This window comes from Gopherus flavomarginatus, chromosome 3 (assembly GCF_025201925.1).
Source record: "Gopherus flavomarginatus isolate rGopFla2 chromosome 3, rGopFla2.mat.asm, whole genome shotgun sequence".
Classification (NCBI taxonomy): Eukaryota; Metazoa; Chordata; order Testudines; family Testudinidae; genus Gopherus; species Gopherus flavomarginatus.
The window spans coordinates 5,835,733-5,859,655 of NC_066619.1; the positions used below are offsets into that span (position 1 = coordinate 5,835,733).

The window sequence follows — 23,923 nt, forward strand, 5'->3', positions numbered from 1 at the left end:
TGCTCTTAGGACTAATACTGGCTGACTAAACCTGCCACCACTTTTAAAGGTGGCCAACTTTGCATTCTGAAGGAGGAGAGGATTTAAGTTGGTATTGTCACGATTCCCTCCCAACAATGGGAGCCAGCAGCAGATCTCAGCAGCATTCTAACAAATGGCATAGTGACTTCTAAGCCCCAACCAGTCTGAAAAATAAATAGCAACCCAGGGCTCAGCTGTACAGATGTGAAGTGTTAAGTGTTTATTTTAGGGGTCATATCATACACTTGGTAAAAAGGCAGCTGATTCTGCCCTCTGGGCCCAAGGCTCCAGGGGCTGTCTACTTCCTAACTAGAGCAGGCTGAAACGGAATACTGTACCTTTCAGTAACACATTCCATCAAGCTCACCACACAGTAGCTTACACTCTCCGCCCCAAGCCTTGAAAAAAGGAAAAAACCCACCACCAAGCTACACAAATGTGCACACACTATTATTGTAAATGGAGCAGCTAAACCTTGGCAATTTGCTTTTTTGTGTGGTTCTGTTTTTTCTTCCCAGTAAATGCAGCACTTGTGAACTCCAAGGACCCAACTTCAATGGGTTTGTTCCAGCTTTAAATACATTAAACATCTCGATGCAAGACTGTGTTTAATTAAAGTATTTAAACACAGACCAAACCTGTTTCACTGTGAACGTTTCATAGAGAAGCAAGAGGGGGAGTTTTTCCTTTCTTAAAAAAGAAATCATAATGCAGTGATGAAAGGGTTAAGAATGCAAGAATTCAGACATTCTGTGGAGGGTCTCTCTCTCTCTCTCTAAGAGGTCCATAAAAAAAGAGCAAACAGAGATCCGTACAGCAGGAGACAAGAGTTTGTTGTTGATTTCCCCCGTGTATTTTTTGCTGGACTGTTGCTAGGTTACCACTGCTCCCTTTTGGCCTGAGTTGGCAGGGCAGTACAGGGGCATGTAGGGAGCAGGTCACGACTCTTCGTTGCCAGAATCATCATCATCGTAACACTCAGCATCTTCCTCCTCCTCGTCTTCATCATCAATGTCGTCATCATACAAGTCGTCATAAAGCAAATCTGAACTGTTGTCATTGGAAGGCACTTTAGTTTTGATGCAGTACTCTGCCAGTGTAGTGGGGACCTTCACGCCATCCTTTTCTGCCTCAGCCTTGGTAGCCAAAACCTGTTTCCTGCAAGGTAGAGAAGAGAAAGCAGCAATGTGATCACAGGTTCAGCTATAGCTTTCCCTTCCAAAACATTTGCAGAGCAATCTCCAAGAACCAACATAAACCTCATCCCTGGCCCAGAGACAATGAAGCCATTTCAGCCCGTGCATTCCATAGGAAGCCAGCAGTTGAGTCAAAAGTATAGCAAGTGACGCTAACACACAAGTTTGTTTTCCTCCAGTCACTAGTGTGGGGTTGCTACAAATTGTTACCAGTTCCAGTAAACTCTTCCAAAACTCCAGCAACACAAGATAATGTATTTTAAGGTCCAATATTAGTGACTTGCATAAGCCAGTTACAGGTGGAATGTTTGATTAATGCAATGAATCAATCTTCCTCCTTCCAAAAAAGGGGTCCTTAAAAAAAGGGGCAGGGGGGGACAGCCATATCACATATCAGGTGGTTTCTTCTCAAGGCCACAGTCTCAAAGTTTCTCCAAAAGCATTTAAGTTCCACTAAAAGTTTTATCCAGCTATACTTAGGATGGCATTTTCAGACATGCTTAGCACTGCTGTGCTCCCACTGAAATAAATGCAAACAGAGCTGAGTCAATGCCAAGTGCTTCTGAAAATGCAGTCTAAATGTTGGCTACCTTGAGCTACAGCTATCCAATCCTTTCTATTAACACTATCCAGAAGCCATTATGGTGTGTGTGTGTAAACAGTTTCCTCTTACAGAAATATGGATAGATTAACCAGCTGATAATTAGGGTTCTGCCTTTAAGAGACAACGCACCACACTCCCAATTACAGTTGGCCATCCGCACATTTCGCTGAGGAAAGGGTTGGTGATCTCATTTTGACACCATGACATTTTACCCTAACACCTGGTGAGTGTTGGTGCTATGACTGCACATGGACAGAGGGTCTTGCTCCAACACTTATACAACTATGAGGCTGATTTAACAATTGGAAGTAGTCAGCTCTAATCCAGAACTATCAACATATTCCTAAAGGGTGCCCTAAATAAAGTGCTAGCTCCATGCAGGTCTAGTCGCTACCACCTAGGGAAGGGAAAATCCTCCAGTGGGCAAAAAGGCTCTTGAAAGCTTACTGACAGAGAGGGCCTTACTGTCTTTACAAGGGTTCTTCAGTAACTAGTGACTTGACAGAACTAGGGACTTCTAAGAATCACTCTTCTAAACTAAAGACAGGCAGGATTTTAAACAGATGCTTCAAGCTGAGGAACACACTGCAGATTTTGTTAAGTAAGGTGACAGTACAGAAATAACATGTAAAATACAAGAGGGTCAGGAGTGCAACCTCAACTGAATTCATCAAGCATGTGTAATTAACCATTCACCAAGCCACACAGGCAATGCACAAAGTGAAACAGTGATCCAGACGGGGATTTGTTAGTGGCCAAAGGACTCTGTATGAGTATTATGCCAGAACAATCTGACAAACAAAAGCAGTCAAAAGATATGTTGACCTTTTTGTGCCAGCAGTCAGCATCAATAGCACACTAAGGGTGTTCTATTAGGGGCTCCTGCCACTAAGGCAGAGAAATGGCTTTAAGATTACTTTAGTCCTAAGAAGGTTAAAGTTAATAGCTTTCAGAGATAGTCAGGTTAGAAGTGACAACTTATTTATATCTGCAGTGGTGGTACCAGGATATCAGAGACATAAGGTAGGTGAGGTAATATCTTTTATTGGACCAAACTTGGAGAGAAAGAGAGAAGCTTTCAAGCTACACACAGAGTTCTGCTTCAGGTTTGGGAAAGGTACTCTGTATCACAGCTAAGTACGTACAAGATGGAACAGATCAGTGCAAGAGATATGCTAAACAAACAGAAGTTGGTCCAATCAATTAAAAAACAAAACATATTGATGTGAATCTGATCTAGAATCCTAGAAATGCAGGGCTGGAAGGGACCTGAACAGGTCACCAAATCTCACCACCTGTGCTGAGGCAGGACCAAGTACACCTAAGCCACCTTGACAGGTGTTTGTCCAACCTATTCTGAAAACCCTCCAATGATGGGAATTCCACAGCCCCCCTTGGAAGCCTGTTCCAGAGTTTAACAACCCTTGTAGTTAGAAAGTTTTCCTCTAATATCTAACCTAAATCTCCCTTGCTGCAGATTAAAGCCCATCACTTCTTGTCCTGCCTTCAGTGAACATGTAGATCACCATCTTCTTTATAACAGCCCTTAACATATTGGAAGACTTATTAGGTTTCCCCTCAGCCCCCGTCTTCTCTTCTAAAGACTCAAGACGCCAAGTTTAACCTTTCCTCACATGTCAGGTTTCGAAAACTTATTTTTGTTCTCCTCCTCTGGACACTCTCCAATATGTCCCTATCCTTCCTAAAGTGTGGTGCTCAGAACTGGACACAGCACTCCCCCTGAGGCCTCACCAGTGCCAAGCAGGATAATTACGTCCTGTGTCTTACACACAACACTCCTATTAATACAACCCAGAATCGCTTGTATTGAGGCTGCATCAAGTTGTTGGTTCATTCAATTTGTGATCCAGATAACTTCCAGATTCTTCAGCGATACTACTACCTAGAGTCTAGACAGTTATTCCCCACTGTGTAGCTGTGCATTTGATTTCTCCTACGTAAGTGCAGTACTTTGCACTTGTCTTTATTGAACTTCATCTTGTTGATTTCAGACGACAATTCTTGAATGTGCCTAGGTCATTTTGAATTCTAACCTTGTCCTTGTATTTGCAAGCCCTCCCAAATTTTATAAGGACACTCTCCACTCTATTATCCAAGTCATGAATGAAAAAATATTGGCTAACGCTGGACCCACGACTGACCCCTGTGGGACAGCACTAGGTATGCCCTCCCACTCTGACTGCAAGCCATTGATAACTGTAGTCTTTCAATCACTTGTGGTTTAAATTAAACTTTAAACTGCGTGCACATTTCCTATTTTGCTTAGGAGAATGACACATGACTGTCAAAAGATTTACTAAAATCAATACATATCACATCTACAGCTTCCCCCACAGCCACTAGGCCTGTAACCTTATCAAAGAAGGAAAGTAGATTAGTTTGGCATGACTTGTTCTTGACCAGTCCATGCAGGCTATTCCTTATAATGCTATTATCTGCAAGGTGTTTAGTATCTGATTAGTGAATATTTTGTACTAATATCTTTCCAGGTATCAAAGTTAAGCTGGCTAATCTAATTCCCTGGATCCTCTTCGTTCCTGCATTTTAAAGATCAGTACCATGTTTGCCTTTCTCCAGTCTTCTGAGACCTCACATCTTCCAGAACTCATGGAGGATAATTGCTAACAGTTCCGAGATTGCTTCAGCTAGTTCTTTAAGGATTTCAGGATGAATTTCATCAGGCCCTGCTGACTCGAATGCATCTAACCTAACCTAAATATTCGTTTGCCTATTCCATTCCTTCTCTATTTTGGAATGTGTACTTTTCCCCTTGTTGATACTGTGTTGAGTGTCTGGTCATTATTAATCCTTTCAGTGAGACGGACACAAAAGAGGCATTAAATACCCCAGCTTCTCGATGGCATCAGTTATTAGCTCTTCTCTTCCCCATTAAGTAGAGCACCTACAGTTTCCTTTATCCTTTTCTTGCTCCTAATGTATTTAAAGAACCTCTTCTGATTGCCTTCTATGTCCCTTGTTAGGTGTAACTCATTTTGTGCCTTAGCCCTTCTGATTTTGTCCCTACATGCTTGTGCTATTTTTTCGTAGAGATCCTTAGCAATTCATTCACGTTTCTACTTTCTGTAGGATTCCTTTCTGATTTTCAGATTAAAGAGCTCCTGATGGAGCCATACTGGCCTTTTCCTAGTCTTCCTGTCTTTCCTTCGCATTGGAATTGTTTGCAGTTGTGCCTTTAATATTGTCTCACGGCACTGCCAGCTCTCTTGAACCTTTATCCCTTAGATTTTCTTCTGATGGAATCCTACCTACTAGCTCTGAATCTGTTAATGTTTGTTTTTTTGAAGTTCACTGTTCCTATTCTGCTGCTTTCACTCCTTCCTTTCCTTAGAATCATGAAACATCATTTTATGAGCACTTTTACTCTAATTGCCTTCAAATTTGCAAACAATTTCTCTCTGTTGGTCAGAATCAAGTTTAACATGCTAGTTCCCCTGGTTACTTCCTCTTTCTGAAACAAGAAGTTGTCCCCAAGAACTTATTGGAAGTGTTGTGTTTTGCCATGTTACTTTTCCAACAAGTGTCTGGGAAGGTCCCATTAGAAAAGTCTCCCATTACCAATAGGCTTTGTGTGTGGGATATTTCTGTTACTTGTTCTAGAAATCCACCTCTTCTGATTTGCTGGTCTACAGTAGCTCCATACCATGAAATCACCCCCCTGACCTTCCTGCCTCTTCTGTGTTTATCCAGAGACTTTCAATTGCTCTGCCTCTCACCTTCTTTTGGACCTCAGAACAAGTGTTCTGCCCTCCCCCGCTTCCCGAAGAGGCTATCACTCTCCACACCAATATTCCTGTAATGAGACTTATCCTACCAAGTTGGTGATACCAGCTGTTATAGTTTGTGTGCTAACTTCCAGTTCTTCCTGTTTATTCCTCATTCTCCTTGCATTTGTGTACACATCTAAGATATTAAGCAGATTCCCCCACTGATTTCATTCATTGCTCTTATGACCCTATTGTTAATTGTCCATGTCCCTGTGATGGAGTAGGGGCTGTCTGTGTGGGGAATGGGAGAGCGGGGGAGGACATTAGGGGATGGCCGATACGGGAGACTGTAACCTGAGCTAGGTAAGGGACGGGAAAGGTCAACACCTTTGCCTGGGAAGGAGAAAAAAGGAAGGGAGTGGCTGGAGGAAAGCAGTTTTGAGTTTGGGCTTGGGGCTGTGTGGGTGGAATTCAGGGTATCCTAGCTAGGATCCAAGCACCCTGAAAGCCCAGAAGGACTCAATGGAGGGGTCCTGACTGTGCCTGCAAGCTCTGCTGTAACCTGTGTTCCTGTTGTCCAATAAACCTTCTGTTTTACTGGCTTGCTAAAAGTCACTGTGGGTCCCAGAAAGAGGGGTGCAGGGCCGGACTCCCCACACTCCGTGACAGTCCCTGTCAACATCTAGCTCTGTAAGCAATCAAGCTCATCCAGAAACTTTATTTTAAAGTGGTTTTAAAAGGTGTGAAGCACCACACTGAATTCTTAATTCAATGTCTCCTGCTCAAACAAGACTTTACCTAATGATTTCAGCATACTCTTTGTCTTTTCCTTTACTGTCCCTCCATTTCCTGAACATGACTGATGCATCCACGTTGGCTGGAGAGAAGGTGTTGGGCTCATTAAGCAAGGAGATTACACTCAGTAGAATAGTCCTGGAAAATAAAAAAAGCAACATTAGAGGTCAGGGCAAAGCATTCATGGAGCTATGGTAGAAGTCTTGAATGTGAATTAAGGCTACCATTTTAGGAACACATTTAGACCTGAGACTTGGAATAAAGGTTAGGTGCAAACTCACATCCCACAGCTGAAATGAAAGCAGAGTTAACAGCAGGACAGGATTTATGCACTCTCACCATCACTAGCCAGGAGTTTTAGAGGGATGTGTGCAGGAGAGGGGAATGGGGTGGTAGAGAACAAACAGAAATGTTTCATTGGAGATATTGTAGAACGAAAATGTTTGTGTGTGTGGGGGGGGGGGGTTTCCGATCCAGCAAATATTTAGGACTGCAAATTGTTCCTGTTAAGTTCTGGGATGGACCCAAGACCTTTTGAAGTTTTTCAAAGCCAAAAAAAAATAATAATAATGCCAGAGAGAGAAACCCCTCAGATGGAACAGCCAATAGCCTAGTGGTTAGGGCACTCACCTGGAATAGGAAACCCAAGTTCTAGTCCTGCCTGATTTGGAGCAGGAACTTGAACCTGGGGTCTCCCACATCCCAGGTGAGCGCCCTAACTACTGAGCTACTGGCTATAATGGCGGACATGTGGTCTCTTACCAGAAATTCCAAACAGGAGTCAGAAACCTTTCCCAATGAAAGTTTCATTGAACCTGGTAAGTTCCCATGAGGTCTTGAGGAATCTGCATTTTCCAATAAAAAAGAAGATGATTTATCAAAAAATTCTCTGACCAACTCCATGAATGATGCACTAGGAGATCTTCAAACCAGGAAGATTTGAAAGGAGAAAGCATTAAGGTGCCTGTACAAACTGGTGCTGAATATAATCCCCACCACACACCTGAGGTAGTGGGGGCTTTAAGCACCAGTGTACTGTAGTCCCAGCTTTAGTGCTTAAGAGTTTATAAGACAGTACCAGAAACCTGCACAGCCAGAGTCCCTGGCGTAAAGAGTTTAGAGTTTGAGGAGAACATACATATTTGCTTTTAAGCATTTAACCACATACACCCCACCCCTACCTCACCCTAGCAACTGAATATTAATCATCTAAAGAATCCACCCAAGATTCTTTCCTAAATAGCCAAATGCTCCAAATCAGGATTAGTTCCCCATTCTGATGGGCACCTCACGCCCACAAACTGACAGAGCACTGCCTGTGCCCCAAGGCTCACATTCTAGAGAAGGCAGACATGACAGTGGTGGGTGGGAGCCCAAGGTAAAGTAAAATGTTCAGGGCAGTGATGAGCATCTGGCTTGTCAGTTCCATTTACTTTTACTTGTTCGTTACAGGGAATGAAAAGCAGGCAGGGAGTGCAAGGCTGGCTGCAGAGACAGAGTGGGATGTGTTTGAGGCAGACAGCCAGCTGGTAGACAAAAATAATGTCCATAGTTCCAGTTGTAAAAGGCAGTCTGCTGACATTCAGGGGCTGTGTATGCCCAAGGAGCCAGGCTACTTGAGAAATCCCCGATGCTCCTAGGAGCTACCTCTTCCAGCCTCCAAGGAAACCCTTTTTGTTCAGCTCCAGAAGTAGGAAAAGAGATGGTAGTTGCTATAGTCTGATGCCTCCAGAGAAGAAGGATTCCTCATACTACGGTCTGGATTCCAGGCCTTGGCTTTTTCTTGCCTGACTGCTGTTAGGGATGTCTTGGATGCCCAGTAGGTCCTGCCTGGATTCCCCCAGCCCACACAGTGCTATGGGTGACAGCTGCTGGGCAACCTAAGGGAACACACAAGGCAAGAGTTCTACAGTATCCAGTTATACTGTCAAGAGTGATTCTTGGTGAGCTGTGAATCAGCACAAGGCCAGTTATGTAACTCCTAGCAGACAGCCTCCTTTACCTGCAGCAATAACAAGCCAAAAAGATAGCAAAGCTCACTTCGGTAGGATGGATGTGTTCATAAGTGACTGTTTATTTTAAGGAGATAAGGTTCTAAACAAGACAACAAGAACAGGAAGGCCAAAAGTTACATTTCATACAACCACCACCACCAAAGCTTAAGAGTCTGTGCTCTTAGGTGCATGCACACACCTCATGACAGAGGCACAAGGCAAGAAGAGTAAACTAAAACTAGGTAATTCTATACTCCCAGCCACATGGCTGCAGTTACTGCTATGTGTACTGCACTTGCCTGAAGCCTTACTAGAGACAAATGCATTAGAAGTTAAGTGGAAGGAAAGTATATATGAAATGGAAGGAGATACCAAAGACAAGAGCTGAGAAGACAGTGCCTAAACACTTGCTTCTACAGAACTCAGGGAATATTCCTCTTATCAGGCTAAGAAATAAGTCATACCTGCTAATTATATTGCTCTAAAGAGTGAAACATTACCATGAGGGGTATAGATGACTGTCCAAGAGTGTGTTAAGTGTTATGTCTATAACTATATATTTGGGATACATGTTTCCTAGGTAAATACTTGCTCACTTAGGTCTCAAGTAAGGTATTTTGAAGAAACACAAACCAATTGGTTTGAGCATTGGCCTGCTAAACCCAGGGTTTGAGTTCAATCCCTGAGGGGGCCATTTAGGGATCTGGGGATTGGTCCTGCTTTGAGCAGGGGGCTGGACTAGATGACCTCCTGAGGGCCCTTCCAACCCTGGTATTCTATGATTCTATGTTATTCAGTTAAACAGGTCACCATCAGTGCTCTGGGATGGCTGATTCTGAAATTGTTACAGTTACAATTTAGTAGGGATTCAAAATAGCAGCAATATAAAGACCAGCCAGATACACAAGCATAAGCCATACCCACAAATACTGTGGTATTGTCTCCCTCTAGTGGTAGCTAGGCCCCAGAGGTTTATGAGCTTGCTACAGCATTGGCTAAGGGACATGGATCTTTTAGCTTAGCCAGTATAGATCCAGAGGTCACAAATTTAATCCCTACTACTGACAACCCACGAGTGTCAGCATTCCATAGGAAAAAAAAGAGGGGTAGATGGAAGTCATTCCTTTTCACATCTTACTTCAAAATAAACCCTGTATATGGATATGTATATAGGCAGATGGCATAGTTGTGCATCAACACACTGGATCTTTATGATATATGGAACACTACAGGAATTTCCTATTTCAACAAGAAACATGGTAACAGACTGGTTTGGAGGGGGAGCAATAGCTCAGTGGTTTGAGCATTGGTCTGCTAAACCCAGGGTTGTGAGTTCAATCCTTGAGGGGGCAATTAAGGGAACTGGGGACTGGTTCTGCTTTTGAGCAGGGGGCTGGTCTAGATGACCTCCTGAGGTCCCTTCCAACCCCAGTATTCTATAGTTACCTGTAGGTAGTCCAACAATTACATTTTCTAATTAGAAATATCAAGATCACCACATGGAGAGGTCATGGTCATTTATTCCAGGCCAGAAGGGACCACTGATCATCTAGTCTGACTTGTACAACACAGGCCACAGAACTTGCCCAAAATAATTCAGAGCAGATCTTTTACAAACATCCAATCTTGATCTAAAAATGGTCAGTGATGAAAAATCAACCCTGAGCCCTGACAAATTGTTCCAATGGTTAATTACTCTCACTGGTATCCCTTATTTTCAGTCTTAATTTGTCTAATTTCAATTTCCAGCCACTGGATCATGCTATACCTTTCTATGCTAGACTGCAGAGCCCATTATTAAATATTTGTTCCTCCTGTAGGTAGCTTCAACTGTAATTGAGTCACTCCTTAGCGTTCTTTGAATGCAAGGTAAAAGAATACAGCCTTGCACTGGCAGTGAAAGGTGGTCAGTTTCTGGAAGAGTTCATTCCAGTCTCTGACCACTACTGGAGAAAGTTCTGTCTCTTGCACAGACAAGCTTTACTCTTATTGTCCAAAGGAATGCCTTGATGGTCTTGTTCAAATCACTGTACAGATAGTAATATCCTAGGGGTGCTGAGAATGGATTAACAAATATCCCCATTTTTACAGATTGATGTGATTTACCCACTTCTGCTTGCACTAGGCCACACAAGAACAAGACGCAGAGCCATAAATAGAACTCAGGATCTCTTGACTTCAAACTAGGTGCCCTTCTCCAGAGACTCTGCCTTGATTGTGAGAAGAGTTGGGCCTAGCACTAGTGAGTCCCTGTTGCATAGGACACACACCCTTTAGCCCCATAGCTATACTGACATAATCCCCAGCAAGATGCAGCTAGATGGACAGAAAAATGCTGCTATTGCTCTAGCTGTCAACACTTGAGGAAGTGGTGTTCCTACAGCGATGGAAAAATCCTTCCGCCACCATAGGCTGAGTCTATGCTACAGGGTTATGCTGACATAGCTACGCAGTGATAGTCCCTGTAGGAAAGACATGGTCTAGGATAGTGCCTAAAAGATTCCCAAGGAAGGGAAGTGGCTTGAGATATTCTACCCTCCCTAAACCAGCAAAGCTCATTTGACTTAAGGTACACACTTAAGTACTGGCCCCAAGGGTCACCAATGAGAAATACTACCAACTATCTGGTTATTCTCATCTGCCTGACATTTTTACCATATACTACCAACAAAATTCATGTTTCTAGTGGGCTGTCTTCTCTACATTTTCAAAAGGAACATGAACAGCAGCTACTCTAGGAGTGGAAGAATTAAATCCCTCTTGAAGATAGCCTAGATCCCACAGCGGAAGTACATTGCCAACTAATGGCTAGGCAGCAGGGATTAGAGATAGTTAATATTGTCAGGCAACTTCCTTATGTGAGTTTCAAACGTGCTGCCTATTAATTTCACTGGATGACCCCTAGTTTGTGTGTTATGTGAAGGGGTAATTAAACATTTCCCTATTCACTGTCTCCACACTATTCATGATTTTATACACTTATCACAGCATCCCTTAGTTGTCTCTTTTCTAAGATAAGCAGTCCCAGGTCTTTAATATCTCATCATACAGAATCTGTTCCATACCGATAATCATTTCTGCTGCTCTTCTCTGTACTTTTTCCAATTCTAATATACATCTTTTTTGAGATGGAATGGCCGGAACTGCATGCAGTATTTAAGATGTGAGCATATCCTGAATTATACAATGGCATGACATTTTCAGTCTTACCTATCCTTTTCCTAATGGATCCCAACACTGTTTGCTTTTTTGACTGCTGCTGCACATTGATGAGATGTTTTCAGAGAACTATCCAGGATGACTCCAAGATCCTCCTTAGTGATAACAGCTAATTTAGACCCCAACCTTTTGTATGTGTAGTTGGGATTATAAATCAATGGTTCATTAAAATGCCCCGTTTTCAGCCAAGACCATTCTACTTCAGCACCTTGCAGTCTGTTGCTCGCTAGCCTATTCTACAGGCTTGTCTCCACTTACTGGGGGACTGATGTGCAGACACTGATCACTCTCCCGTCAACTCCGGTACTCCACCGGAAGAGAATCACAAAGCAAGTTGATGGGAGAGTTTTTCCCGTCGATATATTGCGCTGTCTACACCGCACTAAGTCAGCCTAAGGTACACTGACTCCAGCTACGTTATTCACATAACTGGAGTTGCATAACTTAGGTCGACTTAGCCCTGTAGTGCAGACCTGACCTAAGGGTCAGGAATCTTCCTTATCTCCTCTTTGCCAAAGTATTTGGTTAAAGAGCTCTTTCTAATGATAAATTAACAAAACCCCAAATTAGTCAGAGCTTAAAAGTCATGGACTACGAGAATCTTCTGAAAGCTAATAGTAAGTGGAGAAATTGGTTGAGGAATAGAGAAAGAGCTCCATGCCCTAAGGATCACAACAGCAAAAGTGCCATCACTTGGCTACTTAAGCTATCAAGGCAGAAACTCTCCTGTATAGTGTCATTGTTTGACTCTTTCCAAATATAAGACTTCTCTCCAATAGGCTGGGACCTCAATACACATTACTAATAAAAATAAATCAAGGGATAGAGCAAGATCTGAAATAGGGGAATCACCGTTTAGTAATAAGTAACACTGTAAACACTGGATACTTCCACTTGCTGATACTTTTCTAAAAATATTATGCAGATTAGAGACAGTTATTTTTAAAAAAAAATTTTTGGTTGTGAATCAGACAAACTTAAAGACAGCATAAAGTTCTTAATATCCCAGCAAGAATACTTTCCACTGTGTAGCTAGATAGCTATTACCACTGCATGGTTCACCCCTGTACATAAAGCCAGTGTCATTAGAGGCATATTGTAGCATGGAGCACTACAAACTCAAGAGAGGATATACAGAGTTAGGATTTTCAAAGAGTAGGTCTACACTACAAAATTACTTTGGTATAACTATGTCGCTCAGGGGTATGAAAAATCCACATTCCTGAGCAACATCGTTATACCAAACTAAGCGCTATGTTGGCAGGAGAGCTCCTGTCAACACAGCTACCACCTCTCACAGAGGTGGCTTAATTACACTAATGGGAGAGTTCTCTCCTGTAGACATACATCATCTTCATTAAAGTGCTACAACTGTGCAGATACAGCTTTTTAAATGTAGACCTGCCCAAAGAAAGGGAAGTGTTGGTTAGTCTGGAATGCTTTTGGCGACTCGTGACTTATTCAGCTTTGGGCACCAAGAGGAAATACCTGGAAACCATCTGCTTAGGACAACATTCAAAAAGGACAAGATTGCCAAATACTGGAAGGCAGGAGAAAAAATAGGAAAAGGCCCAAGATACAAGCAGATAGTATAAAGCAACTGGTGTCAAAATCCCAGCCCACAGGCTGGATCCCCCTGCTTGATTTAGTCTGCCACCAGGGCTAGATAGAAGGCCACAGAAATGCCTTTTAAAGAGGATTTTTCTACCCTTTTTGGTTGCACGATCCCTCAGGACAAATCTCAAACGTTAGTAAATGAGTATGCAGACAAATCATGAAAGATGGGTCTTTTCTACTTCTGGTATCTCAGTGGAGTACTTACTCAAAAGTAGAATGGTAGTTTAAACATGAAGGACAGTGTGGATTTGGAAAGGCTAGTCTAAATTTGAGACAGCAAGTTTATTCTCTGAGTAATTTTTAAAAACACTGATACATCATCACACAGAGTGGAAATCTCAACAAGGTAGCACAGTATCTCAACACACTGCACTCCAGTAACTAACTAGAAGATTATTTTCCCAATTTGAGGTATTTATTTCTGCTAGATTCAGACAAGCCATTTTTAGAGATTGCTGCCAAGCCAGTTTTCCCATTTCCATCGGAGGCAGGAAGACAGGCTATGGTCTGGATGGACATATGGACCACAAGAGAACTTTCATGAGGTCTACATTTGTGGAGTCAGTGGTTCCGTATTTTGTTACCTGACATTCTGGGTGGGGTTCCACCTTTCGGATGGCAGTTCTCCACTTTGTGGGTCATCTACAGGTGGGTGAAGAATTGAAATACATACGTCTCCATTCTGCAAGACAGAGGTTAAAGATTCAGTAAACATTAGCAGAATTATTGGACTAAATTTGGAACACCACACCTGAGGACTGTTTGACCAAGTGCTTTCAGCCACTTGGGATAGGTTCCTGGGCAATTTTACCCAAGATCAAAATATTTATTAAACAGTAAAGTATGGCAAACCTGTGCAGTTGTAAAGAGCCAGGAATACCACCAAATTCTTTAGCCATTTTACACATTTCAAATGGAGGCCTTTGTGCATGAAGACAATAATGTAAATTTGCAGTTTGTGTAAACGGGATCAGCATTCGCGTCGCACTCCCCGTCAGTACCCAACCCAAGCTGGGGAAGCTAATGATCCAACCAGCGGATCAAATCCTGGTCACCTGCCACCTTAGCATACGCACAGTGTGCCTCAGAAGTAGACTAGTGAACAATAGGGTAGATTAAAAGTTTGTTGTTTTTGTTTTTTTGAGCAAAAGAGGAATCTAATGTAAAAGGTTATATTTAGTCACAAGTCAATGTATTTTAATGGCTACCAAACCAATGAGAATCAACCTCTCTTTAGGAAAATACAGTAGAACCTCAGAACACAGTTACGAACTGACCAGTCAACCACACACCTCGTTAGGATATCGGAAGTATGCAATCAGGCAGCAGCAGAGCGAAAAAAAAACCAAATACAGTGCACTACTGCATTAAATGTAAACTACTAGAAAAAGAAAAAAGAAGTTTAAAAAAAATTTGACAAGGTAAGGAAACTTTGTGCTTATTTCATTTAAATTAAGATGGTTTAAAGCACGAGTTTTCTTATGCGTAAAAATTTCAAAGCTGCATTAAGTCAATGTTCAGTTGTAAACTTTTGAAAGAATAACCATAACATTTTGTTCAGAGTTACAAACATACTTCATTCCCAAAATGGTTGCAACTCTGAGGGTCTACTAAACTTAAATAAAAATACACAAATGCAAAACAAGATTAAGATTATTTAAATCAAAATGTGCCGCTTAAATCATGGATTAAAAGCTACTCGTTTTAAATGATCTGATTTAAAACAATCCACCCTACTATGCAACACTCCAATTTCTATTCAAGAGGGTTAACCATTTTGAACTGCTGCAGTCTTTAAAGACAAAATGTAACACCAGAAGTCACATAAATCCCCCAAAAAGCTACAGTTCAAAAGGTGTTGCTATAAAAACGGTCAACTGCAGTCACAGGGGATTCCAGGCATGACAAGATGGCTACTGAAATATCCAGCCAAATTACTGAAACCCTATGAGAACACAGTGGCCTCCTCATCAACCTATATTACTTTGCTTCCTTTTGAGAGGATAAAACGCAAGAGGGCTACTGAGAGAGTTTTATAAAGTATAAAATGGCACTCTTGGTCAGAGAAAACTCCAGAGGGATTATAATATGAAACTTTTTAAAGTACAGGTTAAGATCTCAGAACATCACAACTAGAAGCTGAGCACATATACTGACCCTCTTCTAAAGTCACACCTGCAACATAAGTCTGTAAACGTAAGACCATTCACATTTGCTCCCTCATCCAGGCTAGGCTCACTTCCTGTCATCAGCAACTGAACAACACTCCCATGCTAAGGTGCTCAGCTGAGTTTGGCATTCTGTCCTAACCCAGGGAATCACAGCAGTGCTCCTCACTGGGAGCAGAGTAAACTGACCAGATAGCATGATGAACTCTTAAATGGGCTCCCGCACCATGCAAGAACATCAAGGAGAGGAGAGAAACAGAAGAGATGCTCTCTGAAGGTTACACAGGGTATGTCTACACTACGGGATTATTCTGATTTTACATAAACCGGTTTTATAAAACAGATTGTATAAAGTCGAGTGCACGCGGTCACACTAAGCACATTAATTTGGCCATGTGCGTCCATGGTCTGAGGCTAGCGTCGATTTCTGGAGCGTTGCACTGTGGGTAGCTATTCCGTAGCTATCCCATAGTTCCCGCAGTCTCCCCTACCCCTTGGAATTCTGGGTTGAGATCCCAGTGCCTGATGGGGCAAAAATCAGCATCACAGGTGGTTCTGTCCGTCTTTCCTTCCTCCGGAAAAGCAACGGCAGACAATCATTTCGAGCCCTTTTTCCTTGGATTGCCCTGGCAGACGCCATAGCAAGCCAACTAGGGAGCCTGTTCAGCTTTTTTCTTTTTTTTTTTTTTTTAAAACACTGTCACCGTATGTGTACTGGATGCCGCTGACAGAGGCGATACTGCAGCGCTATACAGCAGCATTCATTTGCCTTTGCATGACAGCAGAGACGGTTATCAATCTTGTACCATCTGCTGCGCCATTGTAAATTGGCAATGAGATGACGGTTATCTGTTGTTCTGTACTGTCTGCTGCTGTCATGGGTGCCCCTGGTTGAGATCGGCCGGGGGCACAAAGACAAAAATGGAAATGACTCTGAGTCAATCCCTCCTTTATGGTATCTAAAAATAATGTCAGTCCTGCCTAGAATATGGGGCAAGTGTACTAGAGAACCAGTGTGTCAGATCCCGCAGAAATGATGAGCTGCATGCCATTCTAGGGGGTGTCCCTGCAACAGCCCCACCCGTTGGCTTCCCTCCTCCCCAAACCTTCCTGGGATACCATGGCATTGTCCCTGCCATTTGTCTGATGAAGTAATAAAGAATGCAGGAATAAGAAACACTGACTTGTTAGTGAGATAAAATGAGGGCGAGGCAGCCTCCAGCTGCTATGATAGTCCAGGCAGGACATTAAGCGGTGTGGGGGAGAGGAGCCCAGCATCCCACTGCTATGATAGTCCAGGCAGTACAGAATCTTCTCTTTACATATGAAAGGGAGGGGGCTGATGGAGCTCAGCCCCCAGTTGCTATGATGAAGACAGTTACCAGCCGCTCTGTACCATCTACTGGGAATGACCAGGAATCACTCCTATTTTCACCCAGGCGCCTGAGGCCAGCCAGGAGCGCTCACGGGCTCATGACCAGGACGGCTATCAGTCCTTCTGCACTGTACCGTCTACCACCAGGGAGGGGTGGAGAGAGGATGCTACTGTTTAGTCCTGCAGCACCGTGTCTACCAGTAGGGTGACATAAAAAAAGTCAAGAAATGATTTTTTCCCCTTTTCTATCACGGAGGGGGAGGGGGGTAAATTGACGAGATAGATCCTGAACCACGTCGGACAATGTGTTTGACCCTACAGGCATTGGGAGCTCAGCCAAGAATGCAAATGTTTTTCGGAGACTGCGGGGACTGTGGGATAGCTGGCATCCTCGGTACCCCCTCCTTCCCTCTCTCCATGAGCGTCCATTTGATGCTTTGGCTTTCCGTTACGCATGTCGCGCAGCATTGTGCTGTGGACTCTATCATAGCCTGGAGATTTTTTTAAAATGCTTTGGCATTTTGTCTTCTGTAACAGAGCTCTGATAGAATAGATTTGTCTCCCCATATAGCAGTCAGATCCAGTATCTCCCATACAGTCCATGCTGGAGCTCTTTTTGGATTTGGGACTGCATCGCCACCCGTGCTGATCAGAGCTCCACACTGGGCAAACAGGAAATGCAATTCAAAAGTTCGCGGGACTTTTCCTGTTTACCTGGCCACTGCATCTGAGTTCAGATTGCTGTCCAGAGCAGTCACAGTGGAGCATTGTGGGATACCACCTGGAGGCCAATATAGTCAATTTGCAGCCACACTAACCCTAATCCGATATGGTAATACCGACTTTAGCACTACTCCTCTCGTTAGGGAGAAGTACAGAAACCGATTTAAAGAGCCCTTTATATCGACATAAAGGGCCTCGTGTGGACAGGTACAGCGTTAAATCGGTTTAAAGGCGTAGTGTAGACCAGGCCACAGACTCCCTCCCAGCATCCCAGAGGAAGAAAGAGGTACTTTCGCAGCACATAAAAGGACTGTGTAAGGGCGTAATCTACGGCTCAACTCCAAATGACAATAGGAAGTAGGCATGAATTTAAAAGCTTTATATTGCCCTGTGGTTTGTGACCTCTTCTATGGGACAGACTGAACACTGATTCATTATGGACCACCACAGTCCTGTGGCATACCACAAATATGAACTCAATACACTGTGGTGGCATTATTCAGTGGAAGAAAAGCCTATTAAATATTAGGTGGAACTTCAATTTTTTTGGCATTTTCTCAAAGAAAGTAAGTTTCATTTCTGATTCTCAGATTAACTCAAGGAAAAGCCCAGTTTTTTGCCACTTTCAGTAACATTCCCTGTTAGCATAACCACCCCCTTCTTTGGCATGAAACATGTTACAAGTGGATTTATGCAGATAAAAATAAGTGTTTTAAATTAAATTTGAAATTATGACAACCTACGTTAAGACCTATATTTACTAAATATTTTTAAACGTAAATGACTTTAAGCAGTACATGTTTGTTACCAAGTTTTAAAGACAAAGTGAGACAACTGAACTGGTGGAAGTCACTGGCTAAGCACTTGACACCAGAAACTAAAAAAATAAAACAAAAACAACATAATTGGAGATATACCAATCTCCAAAAACTGGAAGGGACCTTTCAAGGTCCTTGAGTCCAGCCCCCTGCCTTCACTAGCAGGACCAATTTTTGCCCCAGATCCCTAAGTGGCCCCCCTCAAGGATTGAACAAACAATCCTGAGTTTAGCAGGCCAATGCTCAAACCACTGAGCTATCCCTCCCACTGTGTGTAACACTGTAAGTGTCAAACCAGTTTGAAATGAGGCAAGTATTCTTTCAGCAGCTGCAGAAGAGGCTACTGCCGTCAGTTTATTCAATTGTTTTAGGTTCAATTACTAGTTCATCCAAAAAAGTTAAGAAAAACTAGGAGTTAACAGGAAAGCTTGTTTTCCTCTTCCAAACTATCAATAAAACCTAGGTATGAGATCTACTAATTCTAAGATCTTGAAGGACATGGTAACAAGAAACAAATCAGCCATCTCAATTAATAACTACAGCTAGTACTTCCCTTGCTTAATGAAAATCAGTTTTAAAGCAAAGTGTGTTTTGATAAACTTTCTGAAAATGTCTGTGTATCCAGCATATTTAAGGTACTTAATAAGAAAGTTTTAAAAATTTTAAAATGCTGTTTTTGTGCATTTTAGTTTCCAAATACAGCTTGACAAATCAAATTAAAAAAACCAATCATTTAGTAAAATAAAACATTCATGATTTTCTATTCCAAAAATTAAGACTTTGGATAAATTACGCTATATAATTGCTTAACTAAATCAATATCATGTATCCTCCCAGCTAGCAAAAAGCAGCACCAAATTTAGTGTAAAGGCCATCTTTTAATGGTTACCAACCAATGAAAATCAGCCTCTCTTTAGGAAAGAAGATATACAAATACAAACCAGGATTAAAAACAGATAATTTAAATTAAGTTTTCTGCTTGCTTATCTAAATCATGATTGAAATTGGTCACTTAAATCACCTGGCTTTAGAAATCAGTCCACCCTACACAGACATAAATGCATTTCTGGATCTGAACTTAAACAACCTGGGTTCTCACGGGTTCTAATCAGGTTGGCAGAGCACTCATGTCAGGGGCCTTGGCTGTGGAACTCCCATTCAGAAATGTTTGCCAGTATGCCTTGGTGGCAGTCTTCAAGTCATTGATCTTTCAGCCTCACTGGGGGCTTCTTACCATCTAGAGGCTCAGCTGCTCACCTAAACCGGTAGAACTTGCTTATTTTGCTAGATATCTTCTGCTTTTGGTCAGGGAAGTAATGCCATGTGGCTGTTTTAGTTACTTTTGAGCTACTAGACCAGGGGTAGGCAACCTATGGCACGTGTGCCAAAAGCAGCACATGACCTGATTTTCAGTGGCACTCACACTGCCCAGGTCCTGGCCACAGGCCCACGGGGCTCTGCATTTTAAATGAAACTTCTCAAACCATTTTAAAAACCTTATTTACTTTACATACAATAGTTTAGTTATATATTATAGACTTATAGAAAGAGACCTTCTAAAAATGTTAATGTATTACTGGCATGCGAACCCTTAAAATTAGAGTGAATAAATGAAAACTCGGCACACCACTTGCCAAACCCTGCTCTGGAGACTTTTTGCTGAGTTCAGACTCCCTTTGTTGAACTATAGCAGCACTGCCTTGTGACACAAGACTTCAGAGATGAAGCTACATAAACAATAGAACACACTAATCAAACCCTTGTGGGCCATAGGATTAATACAACAACATTGAGAAGCTTACATTTACTTGGGAAATGTTGCTATAATATGGAGGGACTGTCCAAGCCAGTTGACACCTTCCATTATACAAAATCATCTGCTGAGGAACTAACTTCTCATACATAGTATTCCCTCCTGCACCTCAGCACTGTTGGCTTTGTCTAGTACAGGGGTCGGCAATCTTTCAGAAGTGGTGTGTCAAGTTTTCATTTATTCACTCTAATTTAAGGTTTTGCATGCCAGTAATACATTAACATTTTTAGAAGGTCTCTTTCTGTAAGTCTGATATATAAACAAACGAACTATTGTTGCATGTAAAGTAAATAAGGTTTTTAAAATATTTAAGAAGCTTCATTTAAAATTAAGAACCCCCCGGACCGGTGGCCAGGACCCGGGCAGTGAGAGTGCCACTGAAAATCAGCTCATGTGCTGCCTTTGGCACGCATGCCATAGGTTGCCTACCCCTGCTCCAGAGTGATGGAGTGAGCTGGTCTAACCCACAAGTAGTGCTCAGACTAGCAACTATTCTGTGGAACAGAAGAGAGGGAAAGGGGAAGTTTATCACATGTGTGAAGCGTCACGCTTCAGACAGATGAGAAGGAGTTCAGAGCAGAACAAAAGTGAATAGGGGGCCATATGGATTAAGAGATTTTAAAACCATTTAAATATAGGTAAGGGGACATAACAGGATAAATATTTGAAAGCTGTAAACAGAGGGTGGAAAGGACCTAAGGATTGCATAATGGGGCATAACTAAAAGTAACTGGATGTAATATAAGAAAAATTAGACTCAATATTAAAAAACATCCCGAGTTAGCTTATTAAACTTAGACTTATTTAAACTTATTTCTCGGGGCAAATTGAAGCCACATTGCTTGGGGCATCAGAAATTGGGCTTAAACATAGCATTGTCAAGATTGTGGACTAGATGGCTTAACAGAAGCTCAATATGGAAAATATCTATTATTCCTACCGGGAATTCAATTAAGGTTTACTTTTATGCCTTCTCACTACTGTAATCAGAATGCTGTCTGACACCTCCTCATGCGCATTCATCAGCAAAACTGAATATCTGGTTCCTTTTGTCTGCAGTACCTTGATTCAGTCCACTCTTGGCAGCAGAATGCCATCACATGCAACTGTAGGTGTCCCAGTTCCTCCTCCTGATAATCACTTAGTCTTGCAGTACACACAACAGCCAGCAAACTGAAATACTACTTCAGGTTTTTGATTTCAGGAAGCTTCGCGGTCCTTAGTTTCACATATAGTTTTTACTTTCACAGCTTCCATATCTTTGCTCAAAAAGTGACCTCCAAAAAACAAGAACAGAGTTTTAAGCTAGTTTCTTCCTTTAGTTATAGGAATGCCATCTGTTCCCCCACTCATAACTACTGGGGAAAGGTCTTTCTACTTCAACCCAAGAAGAGTTAAAAAACGTTGGTTCACTTTGGGAATTCAGATAACTGAACTAGCACATCCTCACATACCCTCACTTCCTGAGTGAGGATTTGGGGATTATGAATCCACAGCTAAACCCACTCCCTATTCGATATGGATTAGTTTTAATTAGGGCTGTCGATTAATTGCAGTTAACTCACGCAATTAACTCAAAAATTGTAACTAACTGCAGTTTTAATTGCACTGTTAAACAATACCAATTGAAATTTATTAAATATCTTGGATGTTTTTCTACATTTTCAAATATATTGATTTCAATTACAACACAGAATACAAAAACAATTAGTCTCTAAGGTGCCACAAAGACTCCTAACAAATTTATTTGGGCATCAGCTTTCGTGGGCTAGAGCCCACTTCACCAGATGCATGAAGTGAAAATACAGGAGCAGGTATAACTACATGAAAGGATGGGGGTTGTTTTACCAAGTGCGGAGTCAGTTTAATGAGAAATCAATTAACAGCAGGATACCAAGGAAGGAAAAATAACTTTTGAAGTGATAATAGTGGCCCATTACAGACAGTTGACAAGAAGATGAGTACAGTAGGGAGAAATTTGTAATGGGGAAATTAACTTTAGGCTTTGTAATGACCCAACCACTCCCTGTCTTTATTCAGGCCTAATCTGACGGCTACCACTCTGAAACCTCTCAACAGAATATGAAGTAGACAGTGCTCTTGTTGTATTATTTTTTGTTACAAATATTTGCACTGTAAAAATGATAAACAAAAGGAATAGTATTTCAATTCACTCATACAAGTACTGAAGTGCAATCTCTATCATGAGTGTCCAACTTACAAATGTAGATTTTGTTACATAACTGCATTTAAAAAACAAAGTAAAAAACTTAGAACCTACAAGTCCACTGAGTCTTACTTCTTGTTCAGCCAATCACTAAAACAAGTTTGTTTACATTTACGGGAGATAATGCTGCCCCACTTATTTACGTCACTGGAAAGTGAGAACAGGCGTTTGCTTGGCAGGCTTTTGTAATTGGCATTGCAAGGTATTTGTGTGCCATATATGCTAAAACTTTTGTATGCTTCATACTTCAGCCACCATTACAGAAGACATGCTTCTGTGCTGATCAATCTCATTAAAAAATGAATGTGTTAATTAAATTTATGATTGAACTCCTTGGGGAAGAATTGTATGTCTCCTGCTCTGTTTTGCCCTCATTCTGCCATATATTTCATGTTACAGCAGTCTTGGATGATGACCCAGCACATGTTTGTGTTAAGAACACTTTCATTGCAGATTTGACAAAACAAAAGAAGGTACCAATATGAGATTTCTTAAGATAGCTACAGCACTTGACCCAAGGTTTAAGAAACTGAAGTGCCTTCCAAAATCTGAGAGGGAAGAGGTGTGGAGCATGTTTTCAGACATCTTAAAAGAGCAACCCAAACCACCAAAACAGAAAATCAATCTCCTGCTTGTGGTACTGACTCAGATGGTCCACACTGCTTTGGATAGTTATTGAGCAGAATCTATTATCAGCATGGATGCATGTCCTCTGGAATGGTGACTGAAGACAAAGGGACACAGGAATCTTTAGCGCAACTAGCTCGTAAAAACCTTGCGATACTGGCTACAACAGTGCCATGCAAATGCCTGTTCTCACTTTCAGGTGATATTGTAAACAAAAAGCAGGCAGCGTTATCTCTTGCAAATGTAAACAAACTTGTTCAGCCAACTGTTGAGACAGACAAGTAGTAGGACTGAGTGGACTTATAGGCTCTAAAGTTTTACATGGTTTTATTTTTTAACATAATTCTACTTTTGTAAGTTCATCCATCATGAAAAAGAGATGCACTACAGTACTTGTATTAGTATTTTTCAAACCTATCTTGTTTTTTTACAGTGCAAATATTTGTAATCAAAAATATATAGTGACTACTGTACATTTTGTATTCTGTGTTGTAACTGAAATCAATATATTTGAAAACGTAGAAGACATCCAAATATATTTAAATAAATGGTACTCTACTATTAAAAGTGCAATTCATCACAATTCTATTTAACTGCTTGACAGCCCTAGTTTTTAATTGGTCTTATGGGTCACAAAAATCTAATGCCATTGAAGCAGAGTCCTGAGAAAGGAAAACACCTTCGTAGCCGTATGTTTAATTTCCTGTTTTAAGTTTTTAAAAACGGGGCGGCGGCAAAAGTTGGAAGATTTTCCAAGTGCCACTACAAGGATACCAATCACCACGTACTATCTGAACCCAGGATAGTCCTTTGCATAAGAAAGCAGCCCCCCTCCTCAGCACCAAGAAATTAATATGGAGTATGATCTTATTTGCCAGTACAGATTTGGAAAAGCCACCAGTCAAGCAGTTAAGACTAAGCCATCAGCTAAATAACTAGCCTCTAGTCTAGAGAGATTACTGAGAAGACAACATTTAAGA

At 41.7% G+C, this 23,923-nt stretch overlaps 1 protein-coding gene across 1 annotated transcript in view; it reads right to left on the reverse strand.

Annotated features, from left to right (window-relative positions):
* Positions 1-218: 218 nt before the first annotated feature.
* The window catches only part of UBE2R2 (ubiquitin conjugating enzyme E2 R2), a 97,306-nt gene continuing 73,601 nt past the window's right edge, over positions 219-23,923 (reverse strand). Inside the window, exons 3-5 of the mRNA XM_050943706.1 lie at positions 13,777-13,874; positions 6,366-6,500; positions 219-1,179 (exon numbers count right to left, since the gene is read on the reverse strand). Of these exons, the coding sequence (XP_050799663.1) occupies positions 960-1,179; positions 6,366-6,500; positions 13,777-13,874 (453 nt within the window). The 3' untranslated portion in view covers positions 219-959. The remainder of the gene's footprint in view (positions 1,180-6,365; positions 6,501-13,776; positions 13,875-23,923) is intronic.